General features: G+C 39.9%; 1 protein-coding gene across 1 annotated transcript; it reads left to right on the top strand.

The window, feature by feature from the left end:
- Positions 1 to 1,338: 1,338 nt before the first annotated feature.
- Positions 1,339 to 23,113, top strand: LOC133279477 (ubiquitin carboxyl-terminal hydrolase 42-like). Its single transcript, XM_061473217.1, has 15 exons — positions 1,339 to 1,484; positions 12,820 to 12,930; positions 13,079 to 13,181; positions 13,342 to 13,409; positions 13,554 to 13,624; positions 14,174 to 14,256; positions 14,739 to 14,850; positions 15,218 to 15,358; positions 15,560 to 15,660; positions 16,117 to 16,255; positions 16,776 to 17,507; positions 17,894 to 17,982; positions 18,654 to 20,135; positions 20,674 to 20,966; positions 22,020 to 23,113. Exons 1-15 carry the CDS (start codon positions 1,343 to 1,345, stop codon positions 22,058 to 22,060), a joined length of 3,708 nt encoding a protein of 1,235 aa, XP_061329201.1. The 5' UTR covers positions 1,339 to 1,342; the 3' UTR covers positions 22,061 to 23,113.
- The last annotated feature ends 1,296 nt before the right edge of the window (positions 23,114 to 24,409 follow it).

Genomic DNA, 24,409 nt, shown 5'->3' with positions numbered 1-24,409 from the left:
ACTGCGGGTTTCCTGGGTTGGCAGCTGGATTATTTTTGATGAAAGTAAACAAGCGTGGCGTGTGTGTATGGGTTTGTGTGTGTGTGTTTGTGTGTGTGTTCGGGTTGTTCCTTATTTCGAATTTGTGTGTGTGTATACGTTTGGGTTTTGGTTTTGTGTTTTTTTTTGGGGGGGGGGGTGGTTTTGCTTTTTTGTTGTTGGTTTAGTTTGGGTATCTTTTTCTTACGGTAGTGTTGCATTGTGGAAGTGTCGTTTGCAATTTAGAGACATAGAAGTGCTTTCATGTCTTCATGTCTACTACAGTAGTAGTAGTTTTGTATTGCTCCTTATTTCTACGTAGGTGTTTTTGTGTATGTTATTGTTTTACAGTCACCGCTGCCAATGTTTGTTTTGTCATGAGACAAATGTGTAATCGCACTTAACCGCAGTTTTGTGAGTGGGGTTTTTAGTTTGGTTGTTGTCGTTTGTTTTTGTTTTTTTCATATTTCTTACCAGCTATTTAGTTCTTCAAGTTATCTCTTTGATACTGAGTGACAGAATTTCCTTCTGGAATGCTTCTTGATAGTCTTAAGTCAACCAGAACTTTTACCTCTGTTACAGATACGAACAATGACTTTAAAGAGAATATCTTCAATATTTAAAAACCTGTCACAACCTGAGGAAGATGCAGAGAAAGTACCGACAGGTTCTGTGTATTCTAGAGCCTCTGAAAAACCTAAGCCTTTTGGCCAGGAAGAGCAAAGTTAGTGTGTCTTCTGTCCTTCCCCTCCTTTCTTCAGAACAAAATACCCAAAAGTTAGAAAACACAGTTCTCATTTGTTGCACTGATACAAGATGATGACTAAAGCCTTCAGCACTAGGCTGCAATTTTGTGAGTCCCCTAAGGCAACTGAAGGGACTGGTATTGGAAGACCTGTAGTTTTATCTTTAAAAACCTACTTGCAACAATGGGTTTGAGGAGGTTTTTATAATACACAGACTTAGCCAGGTCTTCTGTGCTGTGCAGAGAAAAGTACATTTTACCTTTGTGTTTATGGCTTCCATTATTCACAAGCCTTTGAATGCTAACCCTGCTCAGGAAGAGGTCTGGTATCCGTAGGGTTACCTGCTCCGCTGGTTACTCCCTTACTTTTCCATCCTAGTTCTTACAATCTGTTCATCATGTTGTTTTGCGTTGTGGAGCAGACCTGGTTCTTCTGGGTCCTCCTGCAGAATGCTCCCTTTTAAACATGCTTTTTCAAAGAGAAACATTAAATATTTTTTGAAATCTGATTTTCTTGCAGTCGTTAACGATGGAATTGCCCCACCACGTAAAATTCTTTTTCCACCTGAGAAAATCTGCATGGATTGGCAACAGCCACTGAACGTTGGAGTTGGACTGTGGAATCTGGGCAATACGTGTTACCTTAATGCTACTTTACAGTGTTTGACGTACACACCTCCTCTGGCCAATTACATGCTGTCTCTTGAACACAGCAAGTCATGTGAGTACTTTCTAACATGATTATAAATACGTTGGGCGGCTGCAAAGGTGAAAGAACAAGAGTGATTCTGTGGAGAAAATGCGTGGCTTTCCCGTTTTACCTGTCGAAGCTGGCTTTGAATGCCATCTTCGTGGTCTTTTTCAACATAAATGATTCTGTGATTCCGTGCTTATTTAACAGGAAGCTCGGAATGGCATATAAAGTGCATTTGTTCATTTAATGCCCAATGGCAAAGTTGCAAATAAAGAGCATTTCTTGCTTTGTGTGAATAGCGAAGTACGTTGTAAAGGAAGGCATTTGATGAACATTTGGCATTTGTGTTTCCTGCTGGTAGAAAGGTGGTAAAATGTAGGATGTTGGCATCGTAGCGTCTTCGTCTCTGCAGCCTAGATAGCGTCATGTGCTAGTACTGCAATAAATGACATGTTCACTATTGACCCATTAAAAAAGCCCACACCCTAGAAAGCACTACGAGCTAATTTCTGCTGACCTGAAATGGAAATTTGTGTGGGGCAGTATTAAAATTTAGACTGGTTTTATTCTAGTTAAAAGTTTGTATTTTTTTAAGCCTTTGAATTTGTGTTCTTCACATTTCCATTCTATGCTTGAACTGATTTGGCATAGGAGCCTCTTTTCATATCCTTCTAGGTCTATTTTGACAAAGGTACATGCATGCTTTTTGGTTTGGCATCTTAGTGTTTATTCCTAGAAATTTAACTGTGTTTTTTTTTGACATAGATAAAAATGCTTCCAGTTAAGAACCCTGTTGCAAAAAGGAGGGCAGAAATACTTACACATACCTTCCTTTAACCTTTCCTTTCTCCCAGAGGATTCTTAGCTCTGTGTCATGTAGCTCACCTAACAGCAATATGCTGAAATTCGCACGCATTCTCTCTTAGCGCTGTGTCATCAATATCAGTAGTGTTTTTCGTGGCTATTGTTTTTTGGTTTTGTTCTTTTTTTGGTAGCAATGCTTATTTGACTAGACTGTGTTGCTTCTTTCACTCTTCAGGTCACGAAAAAGGCTTCTGTATGATGTGTACATTGGAAGCTCACATTAACCAGGCCCTGTGTTTCTCTAATAGTGCTATCAAACCTATATCTGTTATCAATGGCCTTAAAAGTAAGTCATTTCAGATGGTTTTCTTTTGATATATTGGGTAACTTCAAAGCACTCTCTGATGCATAGAAATGATTTTGATACTTTTAGAAACGTGAGTTTTCTTTCATTTTCTAGGAGATAAATATAACCACCTTCTTATTTATTAGGTATAGGAGAACATTTCTGTTACGGCAGTCAAGAGGATGCACATGAATTCTTGTCCTTCACTGTTGATGCTTTGCAGAAAGCTTGCTTGAATGGAGGCACCACGTACGCATAAACGAATTATTTAACCCTTAGATGTTCTCTAGCCCCTTTTACTCCTTTCTTTACTATACTACATTAAAATGACTGTCCTTGGTAAAAACTGTTTGAAGAGTTAACTCTGAGTCTCGTATCATCTGAGGCCTGATTTATCATTTCTTTCCAGATGGGACACATCTTCTCAAGCCACTACGCTTATTTATCAAATATTTGGAGGATACCTAAGATCCCGAGGTACTTGTTACAATTCTTCCTGTCCTTTGAACTGGTGTGTGTCTGTTTGTCTGTAGTAAAGGACTTTGTGCTTTGACTAAAGTAAAATGTATGAAGACTCTAAATTTGTCCAGTCAGTGTTAAGCATTTGTATTCTGATTCCAGTAAAATGCTTGAACTGCAAAGCCGTTTCGGACAGGCACGAGCCATTCCTCAGTATTACTTTGGATATAGAGGTAAGGTGTTTTGTGAATACGGCTCGAGCTGCATAAGGACCTGTAGAGCTTTCCAGATAAAGGCATTTTACTTAAAAATATACACTGCTAAAAGGAAAGAGCTTGGTGTTGGGTGGGAGTGGATTGGGCTTTGGTCTTGTGTGGAATGCATCTAGATGCTCTCCATGTTTGCAGTGGGTTTAACCTGTAAAAACAGTAATTACATCTACACAAACACCTATACCCTCACACTTCTCTGTTATTCTGCTTCAGCATCTATATCGTTAGGCTGATGGGTTTGCTTGTTCTCATTATTGATGCCGTAGCATAGTACAGATGGTGTCTGTGGCACTGCAAACTTTATCTTTTTATTTCGAAGTAGCATCATTTCCACAGGAGGTAAATGCTCGGCGTACTCTGAGGTTTCTGCCTCCTTCACAGTGGTTGCCGGTTGACAGTAGGTCACTTGAGGATGAACTAGCAAGGTTCTCTCGTAGTTATACCAGGAAGTGTTTGAAATTTTGCATTTCCAGTGACCTAGTGCTCTACCTTCTTATTCATCCAGACCGTTACGTCTCTCACCGCGGCTCTGAAACAATTTGTGACACCTGAACAATTGGACGGAGTAAACAGCTATAAGTGTAGCAAGTAAGATTCCTACTAATTCCATCTGAGTCCAAGAGAAGGCGTTTAATGTGTCACATGAATATTTGGAAATAGAAGAATTGTGGCCATTAGCTCATATTAGACTTTTATTCCTACTGCTGCCTGCGCTGGGGTTTATTAGCCTTCGTCAGTGTGAGGTTGCACACAGAAGTATTCGTCTGGCCAGAAGTTAAAGGGGATGTCTGCTAAGTAGTGGTGAGCTGAAGCACAGAGCTAAGGACAACGATTTGGGGTGGGAGGCAACATCAGCTGGCTGAAGGTCCTAGTGTTCCGTGTGAAAGGATAATGTTCTAAGTCCTTTGTTTTGTAGAGCTGTCCGCTTACATGCTGTTACCTTCTGTCTATTAACAAACGTGAAGTGCAGCATATGGGTTCATAAGCCTGTGCGAGAGATGAAAACTTGTTTGAGTTTTGGGAGGGGGAAGAATTTGCTGTTAAACATTTGTCTGTGCTTGTTTTTAAGGTGCGAAAACATGGTTCCTGCCTCCAAGAGGTGCACGATACATCGCTCCTCCAAAGTTCTCATCGTATCGCTGAAAAGATTTGCAGATTTTACTGGTGGCAAGATCAACAAGGTATATTTGCAGCTGTAAAGCAGCTTTATCTTCTCGGAATGGGAGATTTCCCCAAGAAAATATCATTTTAAACGGGGGAAGTTTAGATTGGATATAAGGAAGAAATTCTTTACTGTTAGGCTGGTGAGGCATTGGAATGGGTTGCGCAGGGAAGCTGTGAATGCTCCATCCCTGACGGTGTTCAAGGTCAGGTTGGGCAGAGCCTTGGGTGGCATGGTTTAGTGGGAGGTGTCTCTGCCCACGGCAGGGGGGTTGGAACTAGATGATCTTAAGGTCCCTTCCAACCCTAACTATTCTATGATTCTACGGTTTAAAAGCTGTTAATGTTTGCAGGCTGTAAGTGTAATAACAATAGTCCAAGAAAAGTCAATCTAACAACTATGGCTTACGGTAACCATAAGAGTATACCTCACTCTTAGAGTTAATTCTGCAGAAAACAGTTCTCTGCAGCTTCAATTACGAAATATTGTTTCTGAGAATAGGTATTTTTAAATGAATCAAGACTATATTTGTGTGATCCTAGCCTGTGTTTTGAGAAGGGTTTTTGTCAGGCTGTTCCATGAAGTGTTTCGGGGTAATTTTTGAATCTTCCTGTTTTGTGTTTAGGATGTGGAATACCCTGAATATTTGGATCTTCGAGCATATATGTCCCAGTCAAGGGGAGAACCACTCATGTATTCTTTATATGCAGTTCTTGTTCATTCTGGTTTCAGCTGCAATGCTGGACACTATATCTGCTTCATAAAGGTGGGTATCAGCTTGATTTCTAACAGGGTAAAATAAACAAAGAAAATCAATGTTACCGGCAACCACCATTTTGATGGAGAAAGGTTGAATGATGTGTTCCGTTTGATTTGTTTGGTACGTTTCGTGCTGTAGTGTTCCGCCTGTGATGTCATTTGGACATCATGCATTTTGTCTGAAGATGCCACTGTCTTTTGTTTGCAGGCCGGCAATGGATTTTGGTATCGAATGAATGATGCCATAGTGGAGCGTTCCGATATCAAAACGGTTCTCAATCAGCAAGCTTATTTACTTTTTTATATCAGGTAATACCGACTACTGAATCTGTTCAGAATATATTTACTTTCCTGTTACTGATACTTTTCTTTTTTTTCCAAGTGTTTTTCTTTCTGTCCTAGGAAAAGTTTACTGTTTCTGTAATTCAGTTCTGTCTAACCTGAACTTACCGCTGTCATTTACTGTCTTTCATTGCTTGGCCTTAAACTGGTGTGCTTGTTACATTGCTCTGTATCCGCTCTACGTAGCGGGGTAATTTAGAAGAGGAGAAATAACACCGTAGATGGCGTAAGGGTGAGATGTTGCTCTGACAAGAATAGTCATTGTAGGGAGACCATTGTCTGTTTTTTTAGTTTGTAGTCTCGGTTGAGTCTTTTGTATGTGGCTTCTGTGTCACGTCATCTGTTCTTATAAAATTACAGATGGGGTTTTAATCCAAGAATAGGTTGAAAGAAAAACTCTAAAGTGATATCACTGTTTTTTTCCCAAGGCGCCACGATTTGACAGTTGGAGAACGTGGTTTTTGCTTGCCAACAACTTCTTATCCCCGTTCATTCCTTGGTCAGCACGGGCCTAATAGTAAGCAGGCTGGATTTATGGGAGCACGGCTTCCTCCTCGTATGATTAAGGTAATTTGCAGGGAGCAAATAATGGCACCAAATTGATAATGTTGTTTTCTTTTGATGGGAGGGGGGGGTAGCTTGTTGTTTTAGAGCATCTGATGAATTGTTTTCCCTCCCACACTGCAGCTTTCTTCACAACCATCATGCAACAGCCAGAATTATTCAAACAGTAGCTAGTCCCAAATTGTGCAGCCATGCTACTTCATTATACTTCCAACTCAAAGCGCTTTCTAAAGCACTGAGAGCTACGCTTTTGAGACACTTGGAGGAGTCTGTTAATTCTTGATGATGATGATGACGATAAGAAGAATAGTAGTAGTAATAATAATAATTAAATATCACTCCCCCAGTGTTACTTCAGCTGAGACAGTGAAAACGATTTTTCTTGGTCCTGAGTACCAGAGCAATTATAGCAGTGTTTTCAGGGAACGTTTAAAGGGGAAAATAAACATATTTGGGAAGAGCTTTAGTCAATGTTAAGTTGTTTGAGTGGGTTTCAGAAAATGAGGCTCATTTGATACCAAGATGCAGTAAACCAAAAGCAGCAGGAATGAAACACACTTGTTGGACTTAGGTTTATATTGGAAGTGGCGTGTTTTTCTTCTTAGGTGGTGAGGCAATTTGTAGAAATATTTAGTAGGAGAATTTAATGTTTTAATAAGTGCGGTGTGATTGCACATATTCATCTTGCAATCTTTTCTTTTTAAATACAGAATTCAAGTCGTTTAAATGGAAATGGACCCCTAGAAGAGGATACAAATCCTGTTGGTATCACCATAAAAAGGCCATCTTCAGCTCCATCAACAGCTTGCATTCAAAACTGGGCAATTACCAGGCCTTCAACTACGGATCCATCAAAAGCCCAGAAGATCACTATCAGTATTCGTAAAATATTGCCTGAGTGTCAGACTGTGTCACAACCTGACTGTCTTACCAGTGCTCTGGAGAATGAGGATCTCAGCAAGGCTGCTCCTTCCTCCACAATTGCAAATTCTCTCAGAGCAGAGTCTACCTCAAATGCATCTACAGTGGCAGTTGCTGCTAACATTTCCAAACAGGAAGTTCCTGATGAAATGTTTGTAGAGCCAGCAGTGAATGGAAGTTCTACACTCGGGTCTGATGCTACAGTCGCTTCCAGTCCAGAGTCTTCAGGAAAATCTGAGGCGTCGAATGGCGTGTTTAAAATGAATTACAACGTATCTTCCAACGGAACTGTAATACTGAAGGTAGTCGGCACGTTGCAGAATTCCCGTTCTTTCTGTGAGAGTGCTGAAGAAGAGAGATCCCATCATGTGCTGCCAAAAAATGATTCACTAAATTGTGCTATTAGTTTAGATAATGGATCTAAACAAAATGGACTGAAACTTGATGATTTTACTTGCCAAGTCCAACCTGCTAAACCTTCTGAGATATTCTTTGCTAAAACAAATGGATTGCTTGAACCAGTGAGTTGTTTGTTCCATCTAGAACTCCTCACCTATGGTGTGTTTACTATTCAAGAGCATTAAAATGTTCCTAAGTCATGTGAAACACTGTGAAAACAGACAGCACAAATTTAAACTTCATCGTTAACACTTTGTGCTGTTGTCGCATTAGAATTTGCAGAGCTGAACTGGCATGTGAGAACATGTCAACTTCAGAAAATTTCACCTGAGATAGTACTTCATAAGTTTCATAAATATACTGGGGGGGAAGGGGTGATGTGTGAGATAGCAATGGTGCATGTAAGGCAAAGTGATCTTGTTTAATGACTAATGAGGAAATTTTGAAAACAGTTTTCTTCTAAAGGTAGTATTTTTTTTGTCTGTTAACGTCTGCGTTTTAATTGTAGGTACCTGTAGCTGAGTCACCGATTCCTCAAGAAATAGTCTTAGAATCCCTGGCCTACAGCCACCTGAACAGGTTGTCAGAGAAAACAAGGTAAATTGAGTACACTCTGATGAAAACAAGATTTCATACAAGTTTATCATTGTTTTACCCATCTACTAGTACTATTTAATAGAAAGCTTTCCACACTGTATGTGTAGGGTTGCAGACATCAGCACTGAACATGTGTTATTCTGATATTAATGAAAGCAGATGCCTCCCAGAATGGTTCTGTTTCTTCATAGGATAATTTTACTTTTTTTTACAATTGGATTTCTTTTCCACTGTAAATTCCCACCTTGTGCCCTCCCATTTTGTGGAGAGAAGGGAAATGAATGAGTTGACTTTTTTCTAGTTTGGGGAGAGCGAAGGTAGTGGTTTTGGCTGCTGATGCCTTACAGAGTCCCTTTAGAAAGCTACAGTTTCCAAACTGTGTAAGGGAGTTTAGAAACATACAGAGTTTACCAGTAGCCACCAAATCTTTTACTTCAAGGGATTTTTGCTCCTAACATTTATCTTTTAGGTGAACTTTTTCAAATGAAAAATGTGTTTTTGTTTTGTGCAGTGTCCCTGCACCTCAAAGGTCTGAGGGTGATCGTCTGATGGAAACCGTAGTGACGGAAAATAATAACTACGCAGAAGTACCGCCTGTTAATGACTCTTCTCTTACAAAGCTGGATAAAGTTCTGGAGAGTCAATTCTCTAGACAAAATGAGGGGTTGAATAATAAAAAATGCGAAGAGGATAACAGGCAAAAATACGAGGAGAAGATACACGACTCCAAAAAAACTGACAAAGAGCACTGCCGAAAGAAGAGACAATACTCTGACATTGACGAGGAGAAGCAAAGCAGGAGCAAAGTGGATGATTGTTCCTGCAAAAGGAGGTGCTCTCACAGAATGGAAACAAATCAGCAATATCATGCTAAGCAGGACTATTGCAATGAAGGCAAGTACAGACCTTCCTATAATGAAAGAAACAGTCCAAATAATGGCAAAATCTGAGGAAAATACTCTCGTTACAGATCCCGAAGCAGAGAAAGAACGGAACAAGACAGGAATCAGTATTATCGTTCCAAAGGAGAGAGAACCTGGAGCATGGAAACATACCGTCGAAGCACGGAGTTGGGAAAAATGCAGATATTACAAGACTTATGACTCTGTCCATAGAAAAGGAGATGGTAGAGAGAGGAAGTCCTTTCATTTTGATAAAGCCTTTCATAAATTGAGTCAGTTCTACAAATCACGTAGGCATTATCACTGCAAGAGCAGATGGGCTCACAACACTCACTGCAAAGAGGAAGGATGGCATCACTTGAGCAGCCACAGCGGAAACTTCCGTCATTGTTCACTACCTCTGCAGCAGTCTGAAAAACACTCTCGGGAAGGGCACGCACCTCCACCTGCCTCAGCTCATGCACAATTTGACAACTCTTTCTGGGAAAATGAGAAACTGAGGCTTGGCAAGAGGAAATATGGCAACGCAGAAGGAAGAGAAGGTGAACTGGAAAAGAAATGCCGCAAGATAGATGATAAATACCAAGAGAAGGATTACAAGTAAGCAGGAATTCCAGCATAATCCGCCATTCTTTTCCTAACTCTTTTCTGAATGTTTCCCATGCCTGCCTTTTTCCCATTGTTTCTAAGTGATTTATATAGGATAATCTGACTACGGGTTGGTCATTGGGCTGGTCATTAGGTTGGTCAAGCAAACATAGGAGGGATGTTGCTGAATAGCATTAGAATGCTAGATCTGGAGCACAAAGCGAAGAACCTGTCGTGGTTTAATCCCAGCCTGCTGAACGAAGGACAGAACCACATCTGCGCAATGTTCTTGATTAGGTTACCTTAGATTAGCCACCTTCTCGAGTCTGTCGGATCTTGTAATCACAGGGCAGACGGAGCTGCATGCAGGCTTGAGACTTCTCGTTCAGAAACCAAACCACTGAGACAGGGTTTGATGCTGAATGTCATGCCAGGGAGCGACATTGCTTTCTTTTGTCTTTCAGATGCAAAGCTCACTGATGGAATCCTTCAGTGCCTGAACTAAACCTACCAACAAAACCAACTACTTCTTACCATCAAAACTGAGTCTTTACCATCAATCCTGATGGTTTACCATCGAACCTGGCTGTTTACCATCAAGAATGACTCTTTACCATCAAACCTGTTTACCATCGAACCTTGCTTTGCCATCAAAACTGACTCTTTACCACCAAACCTGATTGTTTACCATCAAACGTGACTGTTTACCATCAAACGTGACTGTTTACCATGGAAGGTGGCTTTACCACCAAACCTGCTTACGATCGAATCTGGCTTTACCATCAAAACTGACTCTTTATCATCAAACCTGTTTACCATCAAACCTGGCTTTACCATCAAAACCGACGACTCTTTGCCGAAAGAAACTATGACTCTTTGTCTTCAAACTGGACTTTATCGATACTATCGAAACTTAGAATTTATTGTTGAAACTTTTACCGTCAAGGCAAAATCCATCTGTTTTAATTCCATTTTCTTAATATACCGTCACTTGTCTGAAGTCTCAGTTGTCTGGTTTTGTCTCCCTAAAGTGGCTAGCTAAAGACAAATTCATACTGTGATTTTAATTTTGATTATTAAATGCTGTCAAACTGTGATGCACTTCATAGTCACTGGTCCTGCATCAGGAGACCAGTGAGTGGGAACCTCTGTGAAATACAGTTCATCTGACTAATCTGTCTGGTCTAATGAATCGACTTGAGGAGAAGAGATCTGAGTTGTTCCCCCACTTGCCTTATATTTGACTGAAGCTCATGGAAGGCAACGGGCAAAATCCCTCCTTAATTTAGGGTGGGAAAGCAGCTCTTAATGGAGTAACATTCATAGCAACACAGCTATGAGTGTTCAGCCTTACAAAAACAACCGATTTTGCAGCTGAGGAGTTTTCTCTCTGAAAAATTCAACCTGTCAATTTAAATCAGTGTGCTTAAAGGTAGGCAAAGAGGCCTTTTACTTACAAGAGCAGTTGCAAAATCAGATCTTAACTAAATCAGCACGCACCTCCCATGTATTCCTGGTAAATGAGGAGCTATGCAACAGTAGAGTTTCACACTTTATTTTAGAGAAAGTCTCCAGGCTGAAGCAACAGGTCCTCCTGATAAATGACAGCGTTACTATTGCAGTGGATTTACATCAAACATCACATTTTTAACAATGATCGATACAGAGTATGTCATGCAAATCACTTGTGTACACCAAGTAATACTTCAATCAGTCCCTATCTGTGCAGCATTTACATTTTCTATTCAAACTGTAGCTAGAAACATTTTACAAGAAAATACAGAAAAGGAATTTGTAAGCCAAAAGTCTTAGTTTGTAGGATTTGGTCTACAAGAGACCTAGCTTTTCCAGCCAGCATATCTACATAGGTATGTACTACATCTTAAAAATACGCATTGTTTTCAAACACTAGAAAGCACTATAAATGCTGCTCAGTTGACAGAGGTTCTGTTTTGTACCAGTTTAAACCGGTTCAAAATGTGAAGCAACGTAAAGCTTATTTTGTCAGAATAGTGTCAGTTTTAAGTCAGTCCGGCTGAGCTGAAGTTTCCCGTGCATTTCTCTGCCTGCACTGCACTGGCACCGGCACCGTGGCTGATGGAAGCAGCCACACAGTTCAGATGCTGAGCGAAGCCACCTGCCTGGCTCTGGCTGGCCCCTGCAGCTGCAAAGGGCAGCACTGAAAACCAGGAGCAGAAGAACTGCACGCGTTTCAGTGCAAGAGGAAGGGAGAAGTTTGTCGTCCCCAGAGGGCTTTTCCTCAGCACGGCCAACCTCTAACAGGTGCTGCTTTAGGCCACTGAGCCGCCAGTCTGTCTGAGTAGCTACCCCTGGACTTAAAGCCCAATAGTAAAAGGGAAAAAAAAAGGTTGAGAGTTTTTTTCTTTGCCCGCATGGGTAGTACCTACTTGCCTGATATTTTCACAAGCCACTTTGTTTTACTGGCCTTGTGAACAGTGGAAAGTTTGGGCCAGTTTCACTCCCTCTTAATCCTCTTACAAAGAACATTCGGAATGAAATATCATCACACACAAGAACATTGTTCCGTTAGCTTTGGTAAATTAAAAGAGATTCACTGAGCACCACAAATAGCTGATTAGGATGTCGCATCTTTTTAATGCTAAGAAATACTACATTTCCTGCTACAATAGCCTTAGTTATACGTTACTCTCAATAGTTATTCCTGCCGGATAGAAGAACTTCATCTAAATACAGCAAATTAACTCCCAAGGCATTTCCTTCATGCTTCTGGGCAGGCATCCTCACCCGGTTAAATAAACAGATTTTCAGAAGGGAAGAACTGATACAAAAGTGCTTCATGGCTTATGAATGCTTTTGTAATCTCACATTTCTCCGGGAATACTTTATTGGCTGCTTTTCACACCCTTGCACTTCTTGGTACCACTGATTCATCAATGTCAGTAGTGTTTTGTCATACATTCTGCAGCCTGTAGAGTTCACATTCATATCAGTCTGCAAAAAAAAAAAAAAAAAGTCATTGCAATACTGAAAATGTTCATCAGAAAATGCATTTTAATACATACTTAGTCGTCATTTAAATTCTGTACAGGATTGCATAATAAAATGTCACAAAACTCTTGGGATATTTACACCTTAGGAGAAGAGAATGTACATGAAGAGAGGACATTGTACCTGTAGCTTAAAAACTACTAATTCATAAGGTTGAGGTTTGTGTTTTTTGTAGCAATGCATATTTGGCTAGAATGTTGCTTCTTTCACTCTTCAGGTCATGAAAAAGGCTTCTGTATGATGTGTACATTGGAAGCTCACATTAACCAGGTCCTGTGTTGCTCTAACAATGCTATCAAACCTACATCTGTTATCAATGGCCTTAAAAGTAAGTCATTTCAGATGGTTTTCTTTTCATACATTTGGTAACTTTTCAAAGCACTATTTCAGGCATAGAAGTGATTTTGATACTTTTAGAAACGTGAGTTTTCTTTCATTTTCTAGGAGATAAATATAACCACCTTCTTATTTATTAGGAATAGGAAAGCATTTCCATTACGGCAGTCAAGAGGATGCACATGAATTCTTGTCCTTCACTGTTGATGCTTTGCAGAAAGCTTGCTTGAATGGAAGCACCAAGTAAGCATAAACAAATTATTTAACCCTTAGATGTTCTCTAGCCCCTTTTCCTCCTTTCTTTACTATACTACATTAAAATGACTGTCCTTGGTAAAAACTGTTTGAAGAGTTAAATCTGAGCCTTGCATCATCCGAGGTCTGATTTATCATTTCTTTCCAGGTTGGACATATCTTCTCAAGCCACCACACTTATTTATCAAATATTTGGAGGATACCTAAGATCCCGAGGTACTTGTTCAAAATCTTCCTGTCCTTTGAACTGGTCTGTGTCTGTTTGTCTGTAGTAAAGGACTTTGTGCTTTGACTGAAATAATATGTATGAAGACTTTAAATTTGTCCAGTCAGTGTTAAGCATTTGTATTTTGATTCCAGTAAAATGCTTGAACTGCAAAGCCGTTTCTGATACGTATGAACCATTCCTTGATATTACTTTGGATATAAAGGTAAGATGTTTTGTGAATATGGGTCGAGCTGTATGAAGACCTGTAAAGCTTTCCAAATGAAGGCATTTTACTTAAAAATATACACTGCTAAAAGGAAAGAGCTTGGTGTTGAGTGGGGGTGGATTGGGCTTTGGTCTTGTGTGGAATGCATCTAGATGCTCTCCATGTTTGCAGTGGGTTTAACCTGTAAAAACAGTAATCACATCTACACAAACACCTATATTCTCACATTTCTCGATTATTCTGCTTCAGCATCTATACATCCATCGTTAGGCTGATGGGTTTGCTTGTTCTCATTATTGATGCCGTAGCATAGTACAGATGGTGTCTGTGGCACTGCAAACTTTATCTTTTATTTCAAAGTAGCATCGTTTCCACAGGAGGTAAATGCTCGGCGTACTCTGAGGTTTCTGCCTCCTTCACAGTGGTTGCCGGTTGACAGTAGGTCACTTGAGGATGAACTAGCAAGGTTCTCTCGTAGTTATACCAGGAATTGTTTGAAATTTTGCATTTCCAGTGACTTAGTGCTCTACCTTCTTATTCATCCAGACCGTTACGTCTATCACTAAGGCTCTAGAACAATTTGTGAAACCTGAACAACTGGACGGAGAAAACAGCTATAAGTGTAGCAAGTAAGATTCCTACTAATTCCATCTGAGTCCAAGAGAAGGCATTTAATGTGTCACATGAATATTTGGAAATAGAAGAATTGTGGCCATTAGCTCATATTAGACTTTTATTCCTACTGCTGCCTGCGCTGGGGTTTATTAGCCTTCGTCAGTGTGAGGTTGCACACAGAAATATTCGTCTGGCCAGAAGTTAAAGGGGATGTCTGCTAAGTAGTGGTGAGCTGAAGCACGGAGCTAAGGACAACGATTTGGGGTGGGAGGCAACATCAGCTGGCTGAAGGTCCTAGTGTTCTGTGTTAAAGGATTATGTTGTAAGCCCTTTGTTTTGTAGAGCTGTCCGCTTACATGCTGTTACCTTCTGTCTATTAACAAATGTGAAGTGCAGCATATGGGTTCATAAGCCTGTGCGAGAGATGAAAACTTGTTTGAGTTTTGGGAGGGTGAGGAATTTTGCTGTTAAACATTTGTCTGTGCTTATTTTTAAGGTGTAAAAACATGGTTCCTGACTCCAAGAGGTACACAATACATCGCTCCTCCAAAGTTCTTACAATATCACTGAAAAGATTTGCAAATTTTACTGGTGGCAAGATCAACAAGGTATATTTGCAGCTGTAAAGCAGCTTTATCTTCTTGGAATGGGAGATTTCCCCAAGAAAATATCATTTAAAACTTGTTAATATTTGCAGGCTGTAACCATTGACTAATAACAATAGTCTAAGAAAAGTCAATCTAACAACTATGGCTTACAGTAACCATAAGAGTATACCTCACTCTTAGAGCTAATTCTGCAGAAAACAGTTCTCTGCAGCTCCAACTATGAAATATTGTTTCTGAGAATAGGTATTTTTAAATGAATCAAGACTATATTTGTGTGATCCTAGCCTGTGTTTTGAGAAGGGTTTTTGTTAGGCTGTTCCTTGAAGTGTTTCAGGATAATTTTTGAATCTTCCTGTTCTGTGTTTAGGATGTGAAATACCCTGAATATTTGGATCTTCGAGCGTATATGTCCCAATCAATGGGAGAACCACTCATCTACGCTTTATATGCAGTTCTTGTTCATTCTGGTTTCAACTGCAATGCAGGACACTATATCTGCTTCATAAAGGTGGGTATCAGCTTGATTTCTAACAGGGTAAAATAAACAAAGAAAATCAATGTTACTGGCAACCACCATTTTGATGGAGAAAGGTTGAATGATGTGTTCCGTTTGATTTGTTTGGTACGTTTCGTGCTGTAGTGTTCCGCCTGTGATGTCATTTGGACATCATGCATTTTGTCTGAAGACGCCACTGTCTTTTGTTTGCAGGCCGGCAATGGATTTTGGTATCGAATGAATGATGCCATAGTGGAGCGTTCTGATATCAAAACGGTTCTCAATCAGCAAGCTTATTTACTTTTTTATATCAGGTAATACCGACTACTGAATCTGTTCAGAATATATTTACTTTCCTGTTACTGATACTTTTCTTTTTTTCCAAGTGTTTTTCTTTCTGTCCTAGGAAAAGTTTACTGTTTCTGTAATTCAGTTCTGTCTAACCTGAACTTACCGCTGTCATTTACTGTCTTTCATTGCTTGGCCTTAAACTGGTGTGCTTGTGTACATTGCTCTGTATCCGCTCTATGTAGCGGGGTAATTTAGAAGAGGAGAAATAACACCATAGTAAGGGTGAGTTGTTGCTCTGACAAGAATAGTCATTGTAGGGAGACCATTGTCTGTCTTTTTTAGTTTGTAGTCTTGGTTGAGTCCTTTGTATGTGGCTTCTGTGTCACATCATCTGTTCTTATAAAATTATAGATGGGGTTTTAATCCAAGAATAGATTGAAAGAAAAACTCTAAAGTGATATCACTGTTTTTTTTCCAAGGCGCTACGATCTGACACTTGGAGAACGTGGTTTTTACTTACCAGCAACTTCTTATCCCCGTTCATTCCTTGGTCAGCGGGGACCTAATAGTAAGCAGGCTGGATTTATGGGACCACGGCTTCCTCCTCATATGATTAAGGTAATTTGCAGGGAGCAAATAATGGCACCAAATTGATAATGTTGCTTTCTTTTGATGTGGTTTGGGAGCTTGTAGTTTTAGAGCATCTGAATTTTATTTTCCCTCCCACACTGCAGCTTTCTTCACAACCATCATGCAACAGATCACTCTTTTTCAGTGTTAGTTTAGCTGAGATAGTGAAAACGATTTTTCTTGGTCCTGGGTACAAGACCAATTATTGCAGTGTTTTCAGGGAACGTTTAAAGGGGAAAATAAACATATTTGGGAAGCGCTTTAGTGAATGTTAAGTTCTTTGAGTTGGTTTCAGAAAATGAGGCTCATTTGATACCAAGATGCAGTAAACCAAAAGCAGCATGAATGAAACACACTTGTTGGACTTAGGTTTATATTGGAAGTGGCGTGTTTTTCTTCTTAGGTGGTGAGGCAATTTGTAGAAATATTTAGTAGGAGAATTTAATGTTTTAATAAGTGCGGTGTGATTGCACATATTCATCTTGCAATCTTTTCTTTTTAAATACAGAATTCAAGTCGCTTAAATGGAAATGGACCCCTAAAAGAGGATACAAATCCTATTGGTATCACCATAAAAAGGCCATCTTCAGCTCCATCAACAGCTTGCATTCAAAACTGGGCAATTACCAGGCCTTCAACTACGGATCCATCAAAAGCCCAGAAGATCACTATCAGTATTCGTAACAAATTGCCTGAGTGTCAGACTGTGTCACAACCTGACTGTCTTACCAGCGCTTTGGAGAATGAGGATCTCAGCAAGGCTGTTCCTTCCTCCACAATTACAAATTCTCTCAGAGCAGAGTCTACCTCAAATGCATCTACAGTGGCAGTTACTGCTAACATTTCCAAACAGGAAGTTCCTGATGAAATGTTTGTAGAGCCAGCAGTGAATGGAAGTCCTACGCTCGGGTCTGATGCTACAGTCGCTTCCAGTCCAGAGTCTTCAGGAAAATCTAAGGCGTCGAATGGCGTGTTTAAAATGAATTGCAACATATCTTCCAACGGAATTGTAATAGGGAAGGTAGTCGGCACATTGCAGAATTCCCGTTCTTTCTGTGAGAGTGCTGAAGAAGAGAGATCCCATCATGTGCTGCCAAAAAACGATTCACTAAATGAGGCTATTAGTTTAGATAATGGATCTAAACAAAATGGACTGAAACTTGATGATTTTACTTGCCAAGTCCAACATGCTAAACCTTCTGAGATATTCTTTGCCAAAACAAATGGATTGCTTGAACCAGTGAGTTGTTTGTTCCATCTAGAACTCCTCACCTATGGTGTGTTTACTATTCAAGAGCATTAAAATGTTCCTAAGTCATGTGAAACACTGTGAAAACAGACAGCACAAATTTAAACTTCATCGTTAACACTTTGTGCTGTTGTCGCATTAGAATTTGCAGAGCTGAACTGGCATGTGAGAACATGTCAACTTCAGAAAATTTCACCTGAGATAGTACTTCATAAGTTTCATAAATATACTGGGGGGGAAGGGGTGATGTGTGAAATAGCAATGGTGCATGTAAGGCAAAGTGATCTTGTTTAATAACTAATGAGGAAATTTTGAAAACAGTTTTCTTCTAAAGGTAGTATTTTTTTTGTCTGTTAACGTCTGCGTTTTAATTGTAGATACCTGTAGCTGAGTCGCCGATTCCTCAAGAAATAATCTTAGAATCCCTGGCCTACAGCCACCAGAACAGGTTGTCAGAGAAAACAAGGTAAATTGAGTACACTCTGATGAAAACAAGATTTCATACAAGTTTATCATTGTTTTACCCATCAACTAGTACTATTTAATAGAAAGCTTTACACAGTACAGCAAATTCCACACTGTACGTGTAGGGTTGCAGATGTCAGCACTGAACATGTGTTATTCTGATATTAATGAAAGCAGATGCCTCCCAGAATGGTTCTGTTTCTTCATAGGATAATTTTACTTTTTTTTAAAATTGGATTTCTTTTCCAATGTAAATTCCCACCTCGTGCCCTCCCATTTTGTGGAGAGAGGGAAATGAATGAGTTGACTTTTTTCTAGTTTGGGGAGAGCGAAGGTAGTGGTTTTGGCTACTGATACGATGCAGAGCAGTGAGCAGAGGGAGACAAATGTGTTTGGTGTGGGTTTTAATGTACTACTTGCAAGCTCAAGAGAAGAAAAACATCTTCTCCATCTTCTCTGGGCACTGCTGAATGTGTAAGAGTCGGTTTCTAAAGGGACTGCCTTACAGAGTCCCTTTAGAAAGCTACAGTTTTCAAACTGTGTAAGGGAGTTTAGAAACATACAGAGTTTACCAGTAGCCACCAAATCTTTTACTTCAAGGGATTTTTGCTCCTAACATTTATCTTTTAGGGGAACTTTTTCAAGTGAAAAATGTGTTTTTGTTTTGTGCAGTGTCCCTGCACCTCAGAAGTCTGAGGGTGATCATCTTATGGAAACCGTAGTGACGGAAACAGTGTTTGCCTATGAACAATCCAGGATGCCTCTTTCCGACCTTGGCTGTGAGATTGAAAGTACTTTTACTGTATCAGACTCTGAAACCACTGAAACCATTGCTACCGAAGACGTTGCTGAAAGTGTTATAACAAATGCTGATAATGTACATCCCAGTATCAACGGTCAGCACAAGGTCAGGAAAAAATCCTTGGATACTGAAGATGAATACCTTGGGCATTGTGAGTCTGAAGAAAGTAGAGACAAAGACAAACCAGGAAGACCAAACGAACCTGTACTCTTTGCAAAAGGAGATCCTTCGTATATGAAAGGGTCTCCCGAGAGTGAAGAGAAATTATGGCAAACTTCCTCTGTGAAGTCTGACATTGAATGTAGTCCTAAAAAACTTGCATGTCTAGGTGTTACAGATAAATGCCAAGATACAAAGGACATTTCTAATAACTACGTAGAGGTACCACCTGTTAATGACTCTTCTATTACAAAGCTGGATAAAGTTCTGGAGAGTCAATTCTCCAGACAAAATGAGGGGGTGAATAATAAAAAATGCGAAGAGGATAATAGGCAAAAATACGAGGAGAAGATACATGACTCCAAAAAAACTGACAAAGAGCACTACCGAAAGAAGAGACAATACTCTGACAGTAAAGACCAGAAGCAAAGCAGGAGCAAAGCGGATGATCGTTCCTACAAAAGGAGGCGCTCTCGCAGCATGGAAACAAATAAGCAATATCATCATAAGCAGGATTATTGCAATAAAGGCAAGTACAGACCTTCCTATAATGAAAGAAACAGTCCAAATAATGGCAAAAGCTCAGGAAAATACTCTCGTTATAAATCCCGCAGCAGAGAAAGAACGGAACAAGACAGGAATAGGTATTACCATTCCAAAGGAGAGAGGACTTGGAACAGGGAAAGATACTACCAAGATGAATTACGGAGATGGGAAAAATGCAGATATTACAAGGATTATTACTCTGTTCATGGAACAGGAGATGGTAGAGAGAGGAAGTCGTCTCATTTTGATAAAGCCTTTGACAAATTGAGTCAATTCTACAAATCACATAGGGATTATCACTGCAAGAGCAGATGGGCTCACAACACTCACTCCAGAGAGGAAGGAGCCCATCACTTGAGTAGCCACAGAGAGAACTTCCGTCATTGTTCACTACCTCTGCAGCAGTCTGAAAAACACTCTCGGGAAGGGCACGCACCTCCACCTGCCTCAGCTCATGCACAATTTGACAACTCTTTCTGGGAAAATGAGAAACTGAGGCTTGGCAAGAAGAAATATGGCGACGCAGAAGGAAGCGAAGCTGAAGTGGAAAAGAAATGCCGCAAGATAGATGACCAAAGAATGAAAAAAGATAAGAAGGTCAAGAAGAAAAAGAAGTCCAAAGATAAATATCGAGAGAAGGATTACAAGTAAGCAGGAATTCCAGCATAATCCGCCATTCTTTTCCTAACTCTTTTCTGAATGTTTCCCATGCCTGCCTTTTTCCCATTGTTTATAAGTGATTTTTGTAGGATAATCTGACTACAGGTTGGTCATTAGGCTGGTCATTAGGTTGGTCAAGCAAACATAGGAAGGATGTTGCTGAATAGCGTTAGAACGCTAGATCTCGAGCAGAAAGTTAAGAACCTCTTGTGGTTTAAACCCAGTGTGCTGAACCCAGGACAGAACCACATCTGCGCACTGTTCCTGATTAGGTTGCAACAATTATATATTTTTAATTCCACATATTCCACAATTAGCCCCTGTAAGGATTTGTGTACAAACCAAGACTTACTGTCATTCAGTCTGAAGGCTAATGTTTGTTGCATCTAAAGTCAGATGTGCAGAAATTACTACAAAATAACTGACACACAGCAAGCCATCACCTGTGATAAAATAAGTAACATTCCACACATGCATCAAATGCTGCATCCGTTTTCCTATTTTTAACCTGCATGTTTCCCTCAGACTTCAGGATTTGGATGGCCTTGTGTTCCGCATTGACAATGACAATCGCAAACGGAAGAAAAAGAAGAAAAAGAAGAAACATATCAGGAAACTGAAAGACTTCTCAGAATATTTAGATTCTCGTCTCGAGAAGACGACGCAGGAGAAGAAGAGAGTGCCCATTTTTTCAGGCAACTATTTATGTGAGCAATACAGAGGCCAGGGCAGTGAAAAAACATACAAGGACAGGAAGCCTTCTGGGGCAGGTGACAACAAGAAATACGGCTTCATCCCATCCAGTAAGTATGTGAACGGTAAAAAGCCACAGGGTGTTTGCAGGACTCCTTTTTACTCACAAAGACACTTGTTACAGTTGGAACAACCCTTAAATGCTTTTATACAGTAGTGCAAGTGGTAGATGATGACATGAGACTTCCGGTCTAGTAATATTGTAGTAAAGCACCATCTTCCCCAAAAAGACTTCCAGGGTAATTGATTTAAATAAAATACTATGTTCAGCTGTTTCACCACATAGATACGGAGCTGACTGCTTATTCAGATGAACGTCAGTTGATGATAATACTGAACTATGCTTCCAGATATAGCTCAGTCTTCTCCTAAACGCAGTTGTTAACCCCCCAGAGGAAGCTTGCAACTTAAGACCTGGAGAGTATGTTAAATGCCTGCCACTGGTTTATTTCCTTCTGGTTGTTTTTCGTTAGCATAGGCTTAAAAATACAGAGAAGTGGGCTGAGGGAGAGCTGTTTTGCAATCGGAAACAATTCATCTACTCTAGGACTGTTTTGGCTTTAGTGAATGCTCCTGCCAGCAGGTGGCCAACTCTGGTTATTTCTAAACCAGTCAAAAGTATAGGAAGAAATTAAATGCCTTGCACCCCACTACACAGGTCAGGGGCATTACGATTAGTGCGCTATCTGTGTAGGTGTAAGAGATGTTAACCGATAAACACAGTGATAGAACCCCACTTTGATCCACTGCTTGCAACACAAGTGGAATATGAGGAGGGCAGTGAAAAGCAGAATTTCAGTATTTCCTCAAGTCCATAGATGTTAACAGACTTCCTCTTGTGGAAGGTCCGTCTTTAAAAATATTAAATAAATGGGTCCCAAGTAGGAATTTCTGGATAATGGAATCTCTCTCAAAAAAGGCCACCACAGCAGTGTGTTTTTAAAGAGCCTGGAACCTCTCAAACAGGCTAGGGACAGACAACAGCTGAGAAGGAATTGTTAGGTTGTGCCTTTTCACCAGGACTCCCCAGTAAATTAATAAGGATGGAAAGGGCTTGTGACAGGGTTTGACATTGAACATCATGACAGGGAGTGACATTGCTTTCTTTTGTCTTTCAGATGCAAAGCTCACTGATGGAATCCTTCAATACCCAACCTAATCCTACCAACAAAATCAACTACTTCTCACCCTCAGTCCCGACTTTTTACCTTCAACATCATCAACCCTTTACCTTCAAAAACGATGACTCTTTACATGGAACTCGACATTACCAATATTGACCATCAAAACTTAGAATTTATTATTGAAACATTTACCATCAAGACAAAATCCAATCATAAGTGGTGCTTAACATTTCTGTACAGAATTTTACCATGAAAGACTTTTTTTTTAGTTTTTAACTTGAGACTTTGTTTTTTAAGATAATCCAAAAGGGTGGAAACTTTTTACAACTGCTGAACATTGTAAACTACCACATTATGTTCTCACACGTGTGAGATAAGGCCCTGGAATAGACCATCTCAAATGCTGCTTATTACAGGCTCAGGTTGACTTTATGTTATTCATGTAATGTTACTCCAAGTTAGACACCTGGTGCAAGAGCAACCAGGGATTACAAAAATTGCAACTGACAGTCTGTATATTTAATTTAAAGACTTATTTAATATTTCTCAAGTAGAATTTTTTTGCAAGAGCTTCATTTTCTTTCCTGTTCTGTCGGACACTAGGATCTAATGTACTTCATATACGAGTTATATTCAAGATCTGGAAGAAAATCATCTGGTTCTCAGCATTGTGAAACAACAGATATGCAGTTTTGAATGTATTTCTCAAGATGATTTGTAATACTCTTCCGTATGTTTTTATTACATTTTCTTAATATACTGTCACTTGTCTGAAGTCTCAGTTGTCTGGTTTTGTCTCTCTAAAGTGGCTAGCTAAAGACAAATTCATACTGTGATTTTAATTTTTGTTATTAAATGCTATCAAACTGTGATGCACTTATTCACTGGTCCTGCATCAGGAGATGAGTGGGGAACCTGTATTAAATACAGTTCATCTGAATAATCTGTCTGGTTTATACAAGCTGTGTTGTTCAGAGATGTCTAAAGTTTGATCTTTGTTTTTTTAAAGATAAAAAGCACTTGCCCCACTGTAAATATATAGCATGTAAAATTTATATAGTATATAAATACAGCAAAGTTAAAATGGATTTTTACTTGAGTTTTACTGGAGTTATTTAACATGCAATATGTCATGTGAACTGACAGCTTTCAGAGTGTATTTGATGCTCAAGAAATTAGATCTTCCTTTCAGTGGTAGGGGAGATGATGCTGTCGCTGTGACCCAGAGAAGATCAGTAACTTGGGATTTCATCTGCCTAAACAAGAATGCAGAAGGCTTTCTTTCTCCTTTGGTGTTAAAAGCTTCCACCACCAGGCAGCAAGCTGGGAGCTCATCAGTAGCTTTTTACTGTGTGTGACACTAAATCAAAATCCAAAGGAGAAAGGTTAATGTTTCAGTAAATACTTGAAGAAATATTTTGGTACATGGAAAACCCCATAAAGCCAATCTATAAGTGTACCCTGCATAATGTTCCTATGGCAACAGTTCTGTGAAGTTACATAAAGTAACATGACAAAGAAACCACACACTGTTCATGTATCTGGCTTTTTCTTCCTCTTTTGTCCTCTGGCTCCCTGATTTGGTGTCTTGTCTTTGATGAATAACCCTGTCATAGGTGTATAAAAGGAGTTTCAGCATTGACTGCTTGTCATGGTTTAAGCCCAGCCAGTAATTCAGAGCCACGCAGCCACTCGCTCACTCTCCCCTTTCTTCCACCCTGCTCCCAGAGGGATGGCGAGGAGTATCAAGAGAATGTAAATCCCACAGGTTGAGATAAGAACAGTCCAGTAACTAAGGTACAATACAAACCCACTACTGCTACCACCAATAGTAATAATTATGAGGGAAGTAACACGGGAGGGAATATACAACTAAAAGGGGAGACGAAAGAACAAACCAATAAGCACAAAGTCATGCTCAATACAATTGCTCAGCACCCACCAACCGATACCCAGCCAGACCTCAGCAGCTATCTGGGCCTTCCAGGTATCTCTCCCCAGTTCATATACTAGGCATAACATGCTGTGGTATGGCATACCCCTTTGGCTAGTTCGGGTCAGGTGTCCTTTCCCTGCTTCCTCCTGGTTTCCCATGCCCCTCCTCACTGGCAGAGCATGAAACTGGAAAGTCCTTGATCAGCATAAGCATTACTTAGGAACAACTAAAATATCGGTGTGTTACAGCACTGTTAGACTAAAGTGGAAAACAGCACTGCACAGCTGAACCCATGACAGTATCCACCCATGGAATATCCATGACATTTAGGTCATGCTCAGATCCCTTTTTTTTTCACTATACCATTGCTTTTTGTCTCATATATTTACACACACACACAGAGATACCATTCCTTAGTCCATGGACCATCCCTATAAAGTTTGCTGAA

The sequence above is a fragment of the Pezoporus flaviventris genome, unplaced genomic scaffold (genome assembly GCF_033815535.1).
Source record: "Pezoporus flaviventris isolate CSIRO_AGI_PZ_B2104156 unplaced genomic scaffold, CSIRO_AGI_Pfla_v1 ptg000078l, whole genome shotgun sequence".
Lineage (NCBI taxonomy): Eukaryota > Metazoa > Chordata > Aves > Psittaciformes > Psittacidae > Pezoporus > Pezoporus flaviventris.
This window is presented reverse-complemented; position numbering and strand designations above follow the sequence as displayed.